Source organism: Danio rerio, chromosome 1 (assembly GCF_049306965.1).
Source record: "Danio rerio strain Tuebingen ecotype United States chromosome 1, GRCz12tu, whole genome shotgun sequence".
Classification (NCBI taxonomy): domain Eukaryota; kingdom Metazoa; phylum Chordata; class Actinopteri; order Cypriniformes; family Danionidae; genus Danio; species Danio rerio.
The window spans coordinates 13120017-13138173 of record NC_133176.1 but is presented as its reverse complement, the minus strand read 5'-3'; the positions used below and the strand labels follow the sequence as shown (position 1 = coordinate 13138173).

At 34.4% G+C, this 18157-nt stretch overlaps 1 protein-coding gene across 4 annotated transcripts in view; it reads right to left on the bottom strand.

Moving 5' to 3' along the window:
* si:dkey-26i13.8 overlaps positions 1 to 18078 on the bottom strand; it is a 22845-nt gene extending 4767 nt beyond the window's left edge. The window contains exons 1-19 of one of the 4 annotated variants that reach the window (XM_073949386.1): positions 17966 to 18078; positions 17696 to 17872; positions 17533 to 17610; positions 14866 to 14946; positions 10661 to 10771; positions 10414 to 10501; positions 10127 to 10263; positions 9897 to 10022; positions 7869 to 7961; positions 7670 to 7771; positions 7225 to 7377; positions 5498 to 5620; positions 4970 to 5126; positions 4676 to 4838; positions 3500 to 3677; positions 2226 to 2496; positions 1992 to 2113; positions 1318 to 1448; positions 1133 to 1220 (exon numbers count right to left, since the gene is read on the bottom strand). In XM_073949386.1, coding sequence (XP_073805487.1) covers positions 1133 to 1220; positions 1318 to 1448; positions 1992 to 2113; positions 2226 to 2496; positions 3500 to 3677; positions 4676 to 4838; positions 4970 to 5126; positions 5498 to 5620; positions 7225 to 7377; positions 7670 to 7771; positions 7869 to 7961; positions 9897 to 10022; positions 10127 to 10263; positions 10414 to 10501; positions 10661 to 10771; positions 14866 to 14946; positions 17533 to 17574 — 2166 coding nt within the window. In that variant the 5' untranslated portion in view covers positions 17575 to 17610; positions 17696 to 17872; positions 17966 to 18078. Of the gene's footprint in view, positions 1 to 1132; positions 1221 to 1317; positions 1449 to 1991; positions 2114 to 2225; positions 2497 to 3499; positions 3678 to 4675; positions 4839 to 4969; positions 5127 to 5497; positions 5621 to 7224; positions 7378 to 7669; positions 7772 to 7868; positions 7962 to 9896; positions 10023 to 10126; positions 10264 to 10413; positions 10502 to 10660; positions 10772 to 14865; positions 14947 to 17532; positions 17628 to 17695 lie in introns of all 4 variants that reach the window. The other 3 variants (XM_073949385.1, XM_073949388.1, XM_009306505.5) reach the window with 3 other exon arrangements.
* Positions 18079 to 18157: the final 79 nt, after the last annotated feature.

Below are 18157 nucleotides of genomic sequence, written 5' to 3'. Positions count from 1 at the left end.
CGTAGTAGTGCTGTGCGTTATTTGTCTAACCCTTTAAGGTTATGTGCTCACTGACTGACCTGATGCGTGAGACCAGCAAACATGACATAGATTTTAGTTAAGATAAACACAGTTTCCATTCTTTATAGATAAAGGTCTAGGGCTCTGCATATAATGACTTTATCTTGCTTTAGTTTACAGCCGTTTCACTTTACTTCAGGACGCATTAATACTGCTCTGTAGGTTTATTGGACATTCATAAATATTCCTAGCAAATCTAATAAATGTTGGAGACATACTTATTACAAAATGCACTAAATCACACTTTAGAAGCGTTTATTTGAGAACACACAAGAAAATGCACTTGAGCAGCATATATTTTAGGGCGTGCAAGAAGTTTTGTGCACGAATAAGGACATTTTGTGCTCACGACATTTGTCATTGTAAAAACACCATAGGTAGTTGGTAGATCTGTGCCACAGCTGGAAAAAATCCTAGAGGAAATATTGTGTCCATATAACGCCATATACAAGCCAAACACTAAGCTTTTTTTAGTTCAACGGATAATCAACAGCAAAATTATAGATTTGACCTCATCCCAAAAGGGAAACCGACCAACAATCAAGAGTACATAATAATATGGTGTCAGTGCGGTGTATAAATGAAGTCAGTGGGGCAAAAACAGCCACCAACCTAGAGTGTAATTGAGTTCTTGAAAATCTTCAATGCATTTTCCCAAATTATGTGTCAAAATAAGATTTGTCACCAAAAATCATTCCATTTGCTGAAACACAGAGAAAGTTGTGGCCAAATTAAGACTCAAGTGGATAAAAAAATCCTCAACACACAAGGGTGTTTAATTATTACAGCATGTTGGAGTTGGAGCATGTCTACAAAACTAGCATTTTAAATGAAATACTCATCACTAATTAATATTGAATCTAATCAAATTAAATTTAAATTAAAACCATATGAAAAAGAATTAAATATCCAAATTGGTCACAGTGTCCAGCCCAAGTTCAAACCAGGGTAACACTTTATATTGATGGTCTATTTGAGTAATAGTAGACTGTCTGCTTAATATCTGTTGATACTGCTTCATCTGTGTTGAGTATGAAATAATTTAAGATGGCTTTCTGTGTTTTTTGTTTACCTTCCTCATAAGAGTCTGGCTAGAAGATGAATGGTGCTGTCTCCGAGGTTTAATTTTAGACAGTGATTTAAAAACTCTGTTAGTGTCACTGTAATGAGGGAGATAAAAGAAATACAAGCAAGATGAAAACACACAATTTATGTCATTCTGGATAAACACAACAGTCTACTTATTGCATGATTTACCTGTCATAATCCAGCCCAGATGAAGAAGAGTCACGGGGATGTTTATCTAAAGGACTGAATTTCACGTTGCTTTGCTCTGCTTTATCTGCTTCTTCTAAATTGGAGATGACATCAAGTCTCAGTTGCCTGGCCTGTGTAATCGAAATAATGTTTTGATTCAATGCCATTCAATGATTTAGGTTAAGTAAGAAATATTTTTACAAAGAAATCAACATTTTTATTCAGCATCAATGCATTAACTAAATCAAAACAGACAGTGTCAATGTGCTGCTTGATTATAATAAAGTTTGTGAGCAGAAATTATAAATGCACTGCCAAAGGTTGGGGAATTATATTTTGCGAATAAAAGTCACAGAATACTGAAGAAGTAAGCAAAAGATAAACCGCATAACTGGATTGACACTGGTAATAATAAGAAATGTTTGTTGAGCAGTAAAAAATCAATGACTTCTGAAAAATCACATGACACTTAAGCCTGGAATAATGGCTGCTGAAATGTCATGTAATTTAAAATAAAAATATACATTTTAAATGATAATATTTTACAATATTAATGTTTTTTATGAAGTAAAGCAGCACAAATGACTTCTTTAAACCCAAACTCTTGAACATTATTAAATAATAGAAAAGAAAAAACTAACAAAATGTTAAAAAAACATCTAGTTAAAGCTTACATTTAAATTGTTTGTTGTGAAAGTGTGAAGGTTCAGTATTTGGTCAATGATTCCATCACTTAATTCACCAAAGTACAGCGAATAAAGCTCTTGCAATCCCTCAGGTACACAAAGTCCTTGATCTGTGGACAAAATAAAAAAAAAATAAAAAAACCTTAGGAAAAATTCATATCATTGCAATGTTTATCAAAGGTCAAATGCCTGCTTTAAAGACGCCATTTCAGAAACCCACACCTTCAATTAGCATCTTCTGCTGGTGTATGATGTCATCGCAGAGCGTCCGCTGCTGCTCGTGCCGCTGAATGATGAAGTCTTTTGTGCGGAGAACGTTTTCTTTGCACAGAACAGCTGACTGGATTTCAGTTTTCTCCAGTTCAAGTTCATGGACTTTACAAAGCAGCATCAGAATGTCTCTCTGCTCAGTGTTGCTTATGCGTTTAGGGAGCAACTCCTCAATCTTAGATGACTTCAGCTTCATGTTCAATAGTTTTTCCTCCAGTTCTCGCTAAAAAGAAAGAGGAAACCAAAAAAAAAAACTACTTCGCTGAGGACATAAATTGACATTTAAAAAAATGGTCTAAAGTAAAAAGTGTTGCAGATAACACTGCTGACATGCTAGATGTTCATTTGCTTTCATGACTCATTCAAAAGGGCTGTGCCCGACTTCCACTGCATTTGAATTCAAATGTACTACTCGACCATTGGAAAATTCTGTTCTATACAGTATGAATGTGAGTAGTATGAATGGAACTACATCTGCTATTTTGTCATCATCACGTGGTCTACCCATGTCAGTTGCGTTGCTTTACTCCCATTCATGAATTCTCTCGTGGAGCATCATGAGATAGCGTAGCATCCATTGGAAGCGCACTTGAGAATCTCGCCGGATATAGTAAGTCATTCGTGTACTTCCCACATGCAGTTTTTTGAATTCTATGAATTCAGACATAATACTCGGCTAACATACTGTTTTTAGCGTATTATATAATATTGAAGTATGCGATTTCAAATACAGCCCATATCTTAATTACTACTGTAACAGAAGTAGGCCTGCACAATATATTGTTTCAGCATCGATATCGCAATTTGTGCATCTGCTATAGTCACATCGCAAGATATGCAATGTTAAGTCTAAATTATAGTTGACAAGGAGCTACAGAAATGTATTTAATTACTGTATTTATACGGAATTTATGCGATTTATGCAACAAAAAAAAGATAATTTTGTTTATGGAAAACTCTTAATTTTGCCTTATTTCTTCTGAAGTTGAAAACAAAACAGTATTTTTACTTGATTTAGGATTTTTTTTTAGATATTTGGACTCAAAGCAAAGCAAAGTAAGAAAATAACTTTTTGCATTGTGATTATTCAATTTCCTTATCTGAATATTGTAAGACTCTCCAGAAAACCGATTAATATTATCTTGTAAAAGTGTATAAAAATTGAAATATTTATTGCAGAAAAATTAAATATCGCAATATCAGATAAAAAAAAAAAGACTAATCACTTTTAGCTCCATTGTCTTCCTCTGTTCAGCCAGTAGAGGGCCGATCTCCTCTCGAGCTGCTGTAACATATTGAGGCTCCTCTGGCATGCTCTCTTGCTCTTCCTCCTTGTCTGTGTGTTTCTTCTGTCCAGATAACTCATCTTTCTCTCGCCTGGCACGTGCTCGATCTCGCTCCCAACTAACAAATAAGGAAAATACAAAGATAAAAAAGTAAAGTTGTGAAAAGGTGATGGGGTAATTGCAGGCAGGCTTAATCTTATCACAAATACTTTTTCAGAAAGAAGTTTCAGGAAATCTTTTTTTAATTTCAGGTAAACACAATGCTTTGCTTTTATTGTTAATACACACAAATTATAGTAGATAAAGGTAGACTCTTTACAATTTAGAAGGATGATGATACTAGAATTTTATGTTCTTTCTGTTCAGGAAATGCAAGTAAATGCATTGAAACCAGCCCGTTTGTCGACCCCACAAAAAATATGTCATGTAGATGGCTGATTTTATTCTAGACAGTTCAAGATGTGTCAGTCAGTCAAGTTTTGCCAAGTATGTTGCGATCCTGGATTAACATGTCATCTATGTCGCTAATCCATAGCTATTCCCTACCCGAAACCCAGCTATAACTGTAAATTATTCCCAAAATCAGAGGAGAATAATATTAGTTGGATAACACTCATGTAGAAGTACATAACCATAAGCCTAAACTTAACATAAACTTTAAACGTATTCCTTAATTCTAATTGGCTGATTGAAATATTGTTCCATGATCAACATAGATGTTAATCCATGAACATGTCCCCACTTGGTGAAATCAGGTTAGGGGTCATCTGGGGGCTTGTTCAGTATTTATAGATTTTTTAAAAACTGATTTCAGCGTTAAGTTAGTTATTTTAGCACATACATTTTTAAAATTTAAAAATGGCCTTTCTATTAACTGAATTACTGTTTTTTTCTAATAAACAGTAGTCATTATTTAAAGTGGATAAAAACCTTTGATCAAAGTTGCCCTAAAACTATTAAACAACACTCATTCTTAACAATTGATCAAATTATTCATAACTTTTTTGATCCACTTCCAATGTTGACCACTGTATACCTACAATAACCATGTCTCTAACGGAAGAACTACAGATCAACAAAACTCCATTTGTAAATGTATTTTAGGTTTGTGTTTACTCTGAAATGGTGAGCAGATGTCTGGATGTGTCTATGTGCAGTTCCATATTGCAGTTCTCCAGTTCCATGAGGCTGCGTCTGATCTCCATCTGCTCCCTGAAGGCAGACAGGAGCTGCTCCTGCAGTAAAGCCATCTCACCATGACTGTACTGTTGCACTTCAGCTGAAACAGCCCACACGGACAAATCAGTTGGCAAAAATATTTAGAAAGAATGTCCTTAATAATAATATTAAGATGGCAAGATCTAATTTGATTGCTCATACTTTTAATGAAAGATTTTAATGAAAGATTACCTTGAATGTTACGGATGTCTGCTTTCTCTCCTTTCAGTTGATCTTGACTTTGTTGATCGATCTTTGCCCGAAGTCGTTCAATTTCACTTCGCAGATCTGCAATAATGCGGGTGTATTGGGCCAGGTGATAGGAGACATTCATCAAATTACGTTTCACCTATAGAAGTGGTTAAAACATAATGGTTGGAGAGGACCTCAGCTACATCTCAACACAGTCAAATCACAGATTTGAAAACATAATGTGGCAATCGGACATTGAAAATTAAGATCTCAGTTATAATTACTTTACAGATTTTCACCATAAATATGCAAAATAGTTTCAATAAAATTGTAAATCAATCAATTAAACCATCATAGAAAGTCATAGTAATCAAAATATGCTCTTTTGGGTTCAGGAAATAAAAGACATTCATACAGGTTTGAGTAAATAATGAAAGACTTTTTACACTTTATTGGTTAAAATATTCCTTTATGTCAATATTAAGTTGTAGTTGATGCAGATTGTGAAGTGTGTGTGTGTGTGTTTACCTTGGTTCGTATATTTTTGGCTTTGTCAGCATAAACTAATGTGTTTCTGGATTCCTCAAAATTGGAGCTTGCAGGACTGATATGGGTAATCATGACGGTGCGACTGTTTCCTCCTAAAGCATCCTGAAAAGCACATCAAATCAACTGTAAATCGAACTAGCTGTGGATCTAAAATCACATATTTAATTACTAATACATCGTAAATATTATGCGAGCTAATTAGATCTTATAAACTCATATTTGGAAAACCATCAGTGAAAGACTGGAAACTTTACTATCCCATGAGGACAATAAAACAAATTTATGAGTGGTAGTGAAGCAACGCAACTATTGCAGATAGGTCATGCAACAATGATAACATGGCTGATGCAATATCTCCAAATTACAGTCGTACTACTCAATTTCACATTTGTAGTGTAACAGTCCTGTAGTAAAATCTAATTCAAATGTACTGCCTACTTAGAATGTGATTTCAGATGCATTTAATACAGTGGGGAAAATAAGTATTGGACATGTAACCATTTTTCTTAGAAAACATTTTTCTAAAGGTGACACATTTCCCAAGGATGTTGGTAACAATATAATAAGTTTACAAATTAAGTTATGTATAATAAAATGAAAGGATGCAGGGAAAAAGTATTGAAAACATGATGAAAGGAATGTGTAAAAAGACAGCAGAAAAGCAGCTAAAATCTCTTAGTAGTTCTTGCGCAACCCTCTGCCCTTCATCATTATAAATGAATGGTCGCTGCTTCAGTCCAACATCTACATTATCAGGAGGATGAAGATGAAACTAGGATGGACAATTCAGCAAGACAATGATCCAAAACACAGCCAAGAAAGCTCTTAAATGTTTTCAGAGAAAGAAAATCAAGCTGTAGAATGGCCCAGCCAATCACCTAACCTGAATCCAATATAGAATGCTAAATAAAGATCAGATTTGGGAGACAAGACCCAAAGAACCATCAAGATTTTTACTCTCTATTGAAGTCTGTGAAAAACTCACACCTGAGCAATGCATGTGACTTCATTCACCATAAGAGGCATCTTTAAACTGACATCATTAAAAAAGTCTTTTACATAAAGTATTAAATATGTTTCAGTAGTTCAGGGCTTTCTCCTTGTGTCATTCCATTGTTATTACACACAACTAATTTTTCAGATTTATTTTGTTTTGTTTTATTTTTATGTTTGTATTGTTTGGATTTTTACCAAAATCTGGTTCAATGCCATGTCAACAGCTCCTTTAGAAACATTATTCCCAGGAAAAAAACATGACTTGTTCAATACTTATTTCCCCTGCTATATTATGTTATTTGTTGATGGCTGCTTTCTTGGCCAGATCACTCTTGTAAAAGAGATTTTAATTTACTTTTAATTTAACTTTTTTTTATTTGGTTAAACAAAGAGAGGAGTCTTGTGCGTTCAGGTTATAGAGCAGCATGCAACTGCACCCAACTAATGTTAAAGTTCAGGGCTTTCTCCTTGTGTCATTCCATTGTTATCACACAAAACTAATCTTTAAGATTTTTTTCTTTGTTTTATGTTTGTTTTTTTACCAAAATCTGGTTCAATTCCATGTCAACAGCTCCTTTAGAAACATTATTCACAGAGAAAAACATAACATGTTCAATACTTATTTTCCCTGCTGTATATTTCTACATCATACAGTGATCAGAAACCACGTCTGGGATAAATTACAAAGTTTTAAAGATAGTTTTGCTCACTTTAAGAAGTCGAGTGAGTTTGCTGTCTCTGTAGTTGACAAACTGAGCCCCTTTTCCACCTTTCTCGCTCAAGGCATTGATGCAGTTGGCCAGCGCTAACAGGGAACGGTTTATATGTGCTCCTTCCTTCATTCTCTTTCCTCTGTTTTGAGTCTGAGAGAAAAAAAAAAAAAAACGGTTCAGAACAGAGGGCATTTGATGTTCACAGCAAGTCACAGCTATTGTGTGTACTGTAGGAATGCTTCGATGTAGTTTTGGCCAGCTTATGAGCTCAAATTTCTTTTTCAGTCTCACATTATATGCATATAAATAATGAAGGCTAGAAGAAGTTAAATATTAATTTTGGTGAAAGACGAGAGAGGGCACTGTACTATAAAATCTGGCATCCCTGTGGAATTTGAAAGCTTGTGTTCCACTTCGGCACATCTAAACACACAGAATGTACCTGTGATGCACGCTCCGTTCCTGCCAAGTCCACCATGAATAGCTTCCCCACCCTGACCTCCTCGTTGATATCTTTTACACGGCTCTTTTGCTTCACTGTCACCTGTTAAACAGACAAAGCGGGAGATGTGCACTCAGTCTACAGTGGCAATTTGAGGTCATGGTCATAGATGATTAGTGGGTGTGTGTTCTAGATTTGCCTGAAGTATAGCATGAGACCGAGAAGACGTCTTGTTAGCAGCTGTTGACTCCTGGGTCCTCTGTTTGTTTCCTTTTGTCAATAGAGCCATTATCTAAATTCACAGGTAAACACACTAGATTTAGAAGGACATAAATCTTTATTAGAGACACTATCAGATCAGACTATAATGGGAAATTAATGGGCAGGATCAGTGTTGTGTTAAACGCTTTACAAGTAACGCAAGTTACTTAATAATATTACCATACGTCTCAAGCTTAATTCCTGGAGGGCCGTAGCTCTGCACAGTTTTGCTCCAAACCTTCTCAAACACACCTGATTAAACTAATTAAGGCGTCAAAGACTGCTCTTGGACACCTTGATTAGTTTGATCAGCTGTGTTTGAATAGGGTTGGAGCAAAACTGCAGAGCTGCAGCCCTCCAGGAATTGAGTTTGAGACCTATGATATTACTTTTCTAAGTAACCAGTAAAGCAGGGATGCCCAAACTCAGTCCTGGAGGGCTCGTGTCCTGCAGATTTTAGTTCCAACCCCACAACCTTAGACACACCTGAACAAGCTAATCAATCCCTTTCTAGGTATACTAATACTTCCAGACATGTGTTTTAAAGGAAGTTGGAGCTAAACTGTGCATGACACGGCCCCTCCAGGACTGTGTTTGGGCACCCCTGAAGTAAAGTAATGATTACTTAAATTAAGTAATAATTTTTGAGTTACTCTTAAAAAAATGTAATGCGAGTTACTTCTAAGTTTAATTAGCCTTTTATTTTATTATACGAATATTGCATTGGAATTCAAAGAAAAAGATGTTTTATTTTTTTTATGAGGATACAATCGTCTTCAAAATTTGGTATGTTGTTAATTTGCTCATTATATATGGAATTTTTTCATTTATAAATGTAAATGGGCAGTGGAAAAAAAACTAATTTTACTCACTTTAAAATAGAAATAGGTCATTACCTTTGTGTAATAAAAGAAACAAAAAATACCAAAGCAAAAAGAGCTGTTGATTTATCTTAAAGCCTTAAATCTTGTCTGTGATTGTGAGTAATTATAAGTTTTTCGTTTTATTTTTATGTTGTATTTATTTTGATGTTAATGTAATGTTATGTAATTGCCCTTGTATGTCCTGTGTTTTAAAATCGCAATAATAAAAAAAGTTTAATTAGCCATAAAAATATTAATTGCTTATAATTATATTTAATGTAGTTGAATCATGGACACAATGAGAGAATGTGCTCCTCACAGTAACAGACAGAAATGAAGATGCCAGAGCCTTAGATGTATGGGATGGCAGTATTCTCACTATTTTGAACACATTGAAGAAAAGGTAAAGGGGATTGTCTAAATGGACAATAATTTTACTTACTTAATAACACAAAAGTAAAGTAATAACTCTAAAGTAGCAAACACATTGTTTACAAGATCAAGCCTCAGCCAAGTCAAAAGTAATGCAAAAGTAACTTAAAAGTTGCATTACTTACCCTAAAAGTAACGTAAAAGTAATGCAACTAGTTACTTTTTTGGAGAGTAACTCATATTATAATGGATTACTTTCAAAAGTAACTTTTCCCAACACTGGTAAGGATACCCACTAAGTGGAACGGCTTGCTTTAAAAAGGAGTTTGTATTGCAGCTAATTAAATGAATTTTAGAATCAGAAATATGACACTGTTAATATGCAATCAGTTGGCTATTATTATACAGATGTGTTTCTAAATATAAAGAGAAGCTTAAAAGAAGAGCATTCATTTAAAAGAGAAATATTTTGTAATATTATTTTAATCATCCCCAAGCTTTAGAATTGTTGTGTATATTAGACCAGTGTTTCCCAAGCCTATTCCTGAAGGAACATCAGCAGTTTTCAACCTCTTCCTATTCCAAACACACCTGAATCAACTCATCAGAACATTAGAAGAGACTCAAAAACCTAAAATGAATTATTCAGATAAGGGAGACATCCAAAATATGTACTCTTGTTGTATCCTATGAACAAGGTTTGGAAACACTGTTAGACTATTAAAAAGTACCTCTTTAGCATTACACGTGGAGAATTCAGTGATGCCTGCTATTCGTATTTCCCCTTTACCGTCCTCACGCAGCTCAAGATATCCAGAAGAGGGATTCAACAGATCTCTGATCATCTCATTGTAAATCTGCAAAGACGTTAATTAGCGTTGTGTAGTGTAAAAAGTCCCAAAAGCATCATGATAAATATTATTTAATATAATTTATCTGTCTACAAAACATCACGGCAGACCTCTATATATGACATATAAACACTGCAGTCCAAGTCTTCAGTACTGTCTTCAATGGCTCTGAAGAGATCATTGAGTGTTCGGATGTAAATGCCAGGCTCAGAATCTAGCCCTAACATGGTGTGCGTCTTTCCAGCTCCTAAAAAAGTATATACATGATCAGATATTCCAGATAGCTCCTTTTTCTCCAGCTTCTCTGTTGTTGTTTTGGTTACATGGAATCACTATTTTGTAAGATATTTGGATATGCAGTATGTATTCTAAGAAGAAACATTCAGATCAACATTACCTGTTGGTCCATATGCAAAAACAGTGGCATTATAACCAGCGATCACACCATCAATCAGATTCTTAGTTGTTGCCACATAAACATCCTCCTAATATTAAGAAAAATAAACAACATTAAGACCTAATTAAACAGAAACATTCTTTCTCAAGAATTGTACTTAAAGTTCTCCATAATGATCATTAAGGATGATGATTTGACCTACAACGTTTGTAAATCTCTGTGTGGGATGAGAAGTGCTAATACACACCTGTGTGGCAGTGTAATCAAATGCCAGATCAAACATGTATGTTTTTTCACGTGAGCGATGTGCCCTCAAGACATTGTCAGAGTCCTCGCAGGGGTCCATTAACACCACCATCTGAAGAGAGTAATTAGACCTGAGAATTAGCTCCTTTATTAGTAGAGTAGTTCAATGTTGCACTATTAACTATTACAATCCAGCAGTCCACTATGGCCTGTTATCATTAAATCATGAAGGAATATTTAAAGCAAGATTTTAAGAATCAATTTAAAACATTTATTTGCTAAAAAAATGCAGTATAAAAAATAACAGTGTTTAAATATTGTTACACGTTTATGACAGATTTTTTATTACCAGTAACCAATGTTGTGCCTAATATTTTTTATCAAATGGTGTTAAATTTATAGGATTCAGGATTCTCTGATTAACAGACTACTTGAAAGAAAAGTATTTATTTAAAATATATTTTTTGTTACAATTTTAAATTCTGTCACATTTGATAAGTTTAGTGCATCACTGCTTTACAAAATTCAAAATTAAACAAAATATATTAAATATATATTATCTAAAGTTGATCATTCATGACCTCTTAAATGTTTAATGTTCTGCTGCTTGAATTCTGAAACACTGAAAACTAGGCATGGGAGGGTATAAGATTCTGACAGTATGATAACCTTGGATAAAAATATCACTGTTTCATGGTACCACGGTATTGTGGATACCGCTCCAAAATGTTTTAAATGTCTGGGTAAAAAAAAATGTCCTCTTTGAACAAAATAAATTTAATTTTGAGAAACAATTTAAATATTTTGGAGCAGTAAACACGTCAGGCTATTTAATTCAAATGAATCATTGTCTGCTGTCTTCATTAGTTTCAAAAACACAGATTTCTATACAATTTAAATTGGCATCTTTTGATATCTTTTCTGCTGGAGATATTGCTATCCTAAAAAAAAAACAAAAAAAAAGTTAATTAAGAAATCTTACACATATTTTAGGAATGGTATTACAGAAAATGTTGGCGGTTTTAAAACCTTTACTTTTTCAAACCGCAGTATACCTTAAAAACGGTTATCGTCCCATGGCTACTGAAAACCCTACTGTCCTTCTGGAGACTTTAGGTCAACAAAAACAGCATACTAAGACTCTTTACACCTGGAATTATTACTGATAGGTTTTATTCTTGTGTGCTGTAGAGGATGTTTTCATCCATGATGTGGTGATTTTGAGTCTTCATTTGGCCACTTAATTTAGTTCTAATGGGAGTCAATGGGGCAAAGAACAGCACAGACATAACACAAGGGAGTACATTTGCACAATACACAAGGTTTAACTTCTAGAAATTATGCATACAATTAGATTTTTTTTTACCTTAATCTTTCTAAATCATAGCCACAATAATGATCTATACTACCTGACAAAAGTTTTGTCGTCAATCCCAGTTGTAAGAGCACTAAATAATAATTCGACTTCTAGTTGATCATTTGTAAAAGTGGCAGAAGGTAGATTTTTCAAATGAATCAACTGCATCCCAAATCATCACAAATACTGCTGAAGATCTATTGGAACCCGCATGGACCCAAGATTCTCACAGAAACCAGTCAAGTTTGGTGAACGTTTGGGGTTATATTTAATATGAGGGCATGCAAGAGACCTGTAGAGTGGATGTCAACATCAACAGCCTAAGGTATCAAGAAAATTGTGCTGCTCATTACATTACAAACCACAGGAAAGGGCAAATTCTAGATAGTGCTCCTTATACTTCAGTCTTCACATCAAGGTTCCTGAAAGCAAAGAAGGTCAAAGTGCTCCAGAGTTGGCCAGCCCAGTCACCAGACATAAACATTATTGTCTGTGTGTCTGTGTCAGAAAGAAGCATTGAAGATGAATCCAAAGAATTTTGATGAACTCTGGGAGTTCTGCAAGAACACTTTCTTTGCCATTCCAGATGACTTTATTAATGACTCATTGCAGAGTTGTATGGATGCAGTCCTCCAAGCTCATGGGAGTCATACACAATATTAATTCTTTCTCCACTGACTGCACCATGGCTTAAAAATTCTATACTGTACATTATTTCTGTTAAGTGACAAGTCATACCTTACTGTCCTAATTAAATAATTAAAAATCAAGGCATGACAATGTTACTATTGGTAAAATAAGCATAATCTAGTGGCCTTAGTCTTTTATATAAGTTATATCAAACGATCAACTAGAAGTCAAGTTATTATTTGTTGTTCTTAAAACTTGGATAGGCGACAAGACTTTTATCAGGTAGTGTAGATCAAATATAGGATGGTTTCATTGTAACATTTTATAAAGGAGGCCCTGGTGTTCACTTTTTGGAGGAGAGGATGTGTTAATGGATGTATAAGACTTTCCTCCATTTTGATCCAAAACTGCAAACCATAAAAGCAAACGCAGACTATAGAAGATTAAACAGTCAGAGAGGCTTTTGATTCAGCTCTGTTATCTGCAAATAATATGTAAAACATTTTATACCTGCATTTAGCATCCTTCACTTGTGATCTGACTGACAAAAACACATTTTACACATTTAAAGGTGTCGTTATAGCTTCACACTTACTCTCATTTAAGAATGTAAGTGTAAGTTTGCTCAAGCCTTTTGCACTTAAATTGAATCTTCTCAGCATGTTTTTTGGAAGTGTTCAAATTGATCTATTTTTGGCCCACTGTACCTGAAAATAAATAGAAATAAGCCTAAAATGTGCACATCTGAATATAAGGTGTTTGTCAAAGTAAGCTATACGCATCTCTTGTCAAAAATGATATAGCCTTTAAATTATTATGCCACAAAATTATTAATATTAATCAGTTTGAAGTAGGAAAATGTAGATGGAGAAATATGTAGGAGCAGAATATGTGCAAATATTTCAGCACACATAAACATCTGTAGCATGCTTCTTTAACTTTAAGAGTTGTGTCATCAAGGATAAGCAAAGATGACAGTAAACCTTATTTACTAACTGTAGATAGGATTTACTGCAAACGAAAGGAAGGATTAGGCCTTTAGACCATCATTCATCATGACAGGTTCAGAAACACACTCTTCATCAGCATTTGTGAATGTTTTGCATATGTTTTCAAGATTTGTTATAATGCTGAGACCATGGCTGGTTATTACAAGGCTACACAAAACAATGGCGATTGGCATTGTTGAGAGTAAAAAAACATAAAAAGGTAATGTATAATTAATACCCGTGGCTCCAAATTATAAAGTCACTGATCTTTGCCTTTCCGTTTTTGGGTGACATACCCCTCTTAGTAATAAATTTTACTATATGACAAATGATTTTTTTTTAGTTTTAGACAGTAAAGCAGGACATTAGGGCAGTACGATACTGGAAAAATATGTGATGTTGTTAAGTATTGCATTTCTCAGCCATCCAATTTACAGTTTAACCTTTTACCGTTACTGAGTGACAGATGTGTTTTTTTTTTTTTTTGTATTTGTTGAGTTTTTTTTTTTAATTATTATTATTTTATTTTTTTTGGGGGGGGGGGTATTTTAAAGTTCTGCAAGGTTCTCTTATGTGTGTTTTTTTCTCTTTTATTTAAATGTATTATGTGTTTAAAACAAATGTATTTATTTATTTAAAATAAATATATTTTTAAAAAAAAGTATTGCATTTCTTATTTCTTATGATATAACATTTATTAAGATGCATTTTTTGATTCTTTTAAATCATTTATTCATTTTATGACATTAAAATAAACAATAAAAATAAAATTCATAATATCAAAATTAAGGTAAAATATATTTTTTAGATCTAATTATTTCTAATTCAGACTGAAAAACTGTCAGGGTGCAAACATTTATTTTTTAAAAGATCATGAATGAGTGAAAACCTCAGATATTCTGACTCTGTTGTCATTTTCCTTCTATCTCGACTTATCTCAACCAATTTCAGCTCTACGTTCCCCTTTGAGCCACTTCAGCCAACAGCAGAACATGCAACTACTGGGGAGGTGAGGATTAAAATAGTAGGGCCACATCTGATTGGTCAAATTTAGATAAACAACCAATGTATAAACAAAATGCATATTAACGCATGTCTGCAATATGTATATTGCATATACTACTATCACGATAATGATCATTTTGCGATATACTGTATTGTGCAGCCCTACCTGACATGTTTCCTGTCATCCTTTAATGTTTTAATGTCGGTTGCTGCTATTTTGCTTACCTGATTGTCGATCTTGTGTGCCACTATGGTTGCCCCTTCCTCGATCTCTGCTTCATTTAGTGGCCGAATGCGCAGAGCAACCTAATCAGGGCATATAATTTATAAAAAAAATAAAATAAAGAAATAAATCACAAATCTGCCTTTTTCCTAGTTTGTGCAGAAAACAACGTTTGTCAATATAATTAAAAATTTATATTGTTTTTATATCCATGTTTAAATCTACAGCAACTCTCATCAAGCTCTTTAGGAAACAGCGAATAGATGTCATATAAGAATCTATAATATCTCAGTAACTGTAAGGTTGTAATGCAATAAACTAACAGATTAGCAATAATTTAATAAGGGTTAATAGTTATTATGCAAGGAAATAAAAAGGATGAAGAGTTCTGAGGACAAGGTTATTCCAGGTCAGGAGAAGCTGTCATGTGTTACACACATGCACGCACGCGCACACACACACACACACACGCACACACACACACACACACACACACACACACACACACACACACACACACACTATAACAGCACGTGCATTGGTTTATTATTTTTGCACTAAACAGTTCATAATGTTTGATTTTAAATCCTATGCTAATTCTGTGAAATAATATTATAATTTAAATTAAATGTAATATAAACTTTTTTAAAGGTGTTATTTATGCATATGGCTGCAGTTGTCAGTGTCACACCTTTGAAAACCATTCTAATATGCTGATTTGGTGCTTTTTTAAAGGTTGAAAACCTTTTTCTGCTTATTTTTATAGAAACTGCTACATTTGTCTTTGTTAAAAATCTTATAATATAAATATATAATAAATTTTTAAACATGAATCTTTTATAACGTTTGAAATGTCATCTCTTTGTATACATATTTCAAGTATTTAGAGGTGCGAAGTAACAAATTACAAATACTCAAATGACTGTATTGAAGTAGTTTATCTGAGGAATTGTAATTTACTAAGAAGTTTTTAAAATGTGTACTTTTCCTTTTCCTTGAGTACATGTTTATGCTGTATCGGTACTTTTACTCCACTCTTTCCTTTAACCTGCAGTCTCTACCTCTACTTTATTTTTTCTTGTCTATGGGGATTTAAAAAATCAGTCCTGCAATTCCTGTCCATGCAAATTGCACATAGAAGGTAAATCACGTCATAATGAACTACCACAAGATATGGGTGATTTATAATTGCAGCAAACTGGAAGCATTTAAAGCATCCAAGAAAATGTCAAAAAACTTTACACGCATTGACCCAGAGACTGTTTAGATGCACGTCACTGATGAGAAGTTGACAGATGTTTACTGTATGATGGCCTTAAAGACCCAGCATGCGCAAAACGTCAACATGACATCAAATTGATGTTGCACCCCAACGTCGTGGGGACGTTGCATTTTGTTTGAAAATGAAAATCGGGTTGACATCAAAACCCAACTTCAGGCTGAGGTCAATGTCCACATCCAACCTAAAATCAACCAAATATCAACGTCTAATGATTTTACAGCTTGATGTTGTGTGGACATCACCACTATGACGTCTAAGAGAAGTTGGAATTTGGTTGTCATACCTGATGAATAAAAGTCAGTACTGACGTCAATATGATGTTGGTTTAAGATGTTGGCTCGACGTTGGATTCGGTCACTTTCCAACACAATCTTAAAATCAACCAAATATCAACGTCTTTTGACATTGTTATTTGACATCAATAACGCTGGCTAGACATTGAATTGTGGTCACCTGACATCACAACGTAAGTCTAACCTAATATTAACGTCTAAGACTGTGTGCCTGTTTCCCTGAGATGGGTTGCGGCTGGAAGGGCATCCGCTATGTAAAAACTTGCTGGATAAGTTGGCGGTTCATTCCTCTGTGGCGACCCCGGATAAATAAAGGGACTAAGCCGACAAGAAAATGAATGAATGAATGAATTGTGTGCCTGCTGGGCATTAACTAAATGCACTACAGAATGTTACGTTTACACACACCCACAAATCACATGTAAATGCATCAGCTTTTTACAGCATAATACTTACTACTCACTACTTTTGAGTAGTCTACTTTTTACTCATACTTTGAGTAATATTTACAACAGATACTTTTACTCTACTTGCACTACATTTGTAGGCAAGTAATGGTACTTTTACTTAAGTTTGATTTTCAGTACTCTTTCCACCACTGCAAGCATTACAGCTGAACAGCAGAACATGTTCAGCCACCTGTTTATTAATTTCTTATTAAATAATAGTTGATGTCATGCAGTTTCACATGTGTTGATTAGCTAATAAATTCCTAATTTAATAAATCTTAAAAGCAAATATGTTAAACTATTTTGGTTTTCTAAATATGTAAATCTCCCTTGTAAAGGTCTCTCTTTTGACAACATGTCCCACCACAAAAGCTCATAACAAATCTTATTATATGTTCTGATATTGTAAACCCAAGCCTTCTAATGTCATCATGACTTATTAATGGATGTTATGTTATTATAAAGTTGTGTTTTTTCCACAAGAGAGACGTTATGCTCACTTGTTGAATCTCTCCTGTCCCACAGGAGCCACATTATCATATCAACGAAAAGCCACATTTTTAACTTAAAATGGCAATATTAGCGCTTGCAAGAGAGATATGTTGAACAAACTGTGGTGCTTTAAATTATATAGCGAAAATTTACCGTGAGCTGATGGTCCATCCATTCTCCTGGCAAATCCTTCATGTTTTTATTCCCGAGTTCCCGTTACTCCGACCTGTTCTGGAGTGTCCAAAAGCCTGTTTTTAGCAGACAAGATCAACATACGCCTCAGCTATAGCGGAACGAGAATAAACTGGTGGTTTACCGTGGGTTAGTTAATCTTCTTGATGGCTGGGTAATCTCATGCTGGCCTCAGCGGAGGTCCTGGAGTCACCAGCGGACTGTTGTTAACGGAGATCAAACCCCTAGAGGCGTAAAACAACCTGCCATGCGGAGATGCCAAGCCATCCCCTCAGAGCAGCTAAAAAACATTAACTGCAGCCTAAAATATAGACAGACTAGTTTGTAAGAGTGTGAACGATTTAACAGGGGTAAATCATAAAGGTTTAAGGGGGTTTGCGGCTTTTAAACTTGCATGTAAGACACTGTGGCGGCGTGTGCTGGCGCGAGGAAATTGTTACGGTTGCCTTAGAGACAAGTACACACCCGTTTGGTTACATTAATATACTTTAGCGCCAGAAATTAGTCAAAACAATTAACATAGTTCTCATATATATAAATATGAGATAATATTTGATAGGTAAACATATGATTTTAAATATAAAAA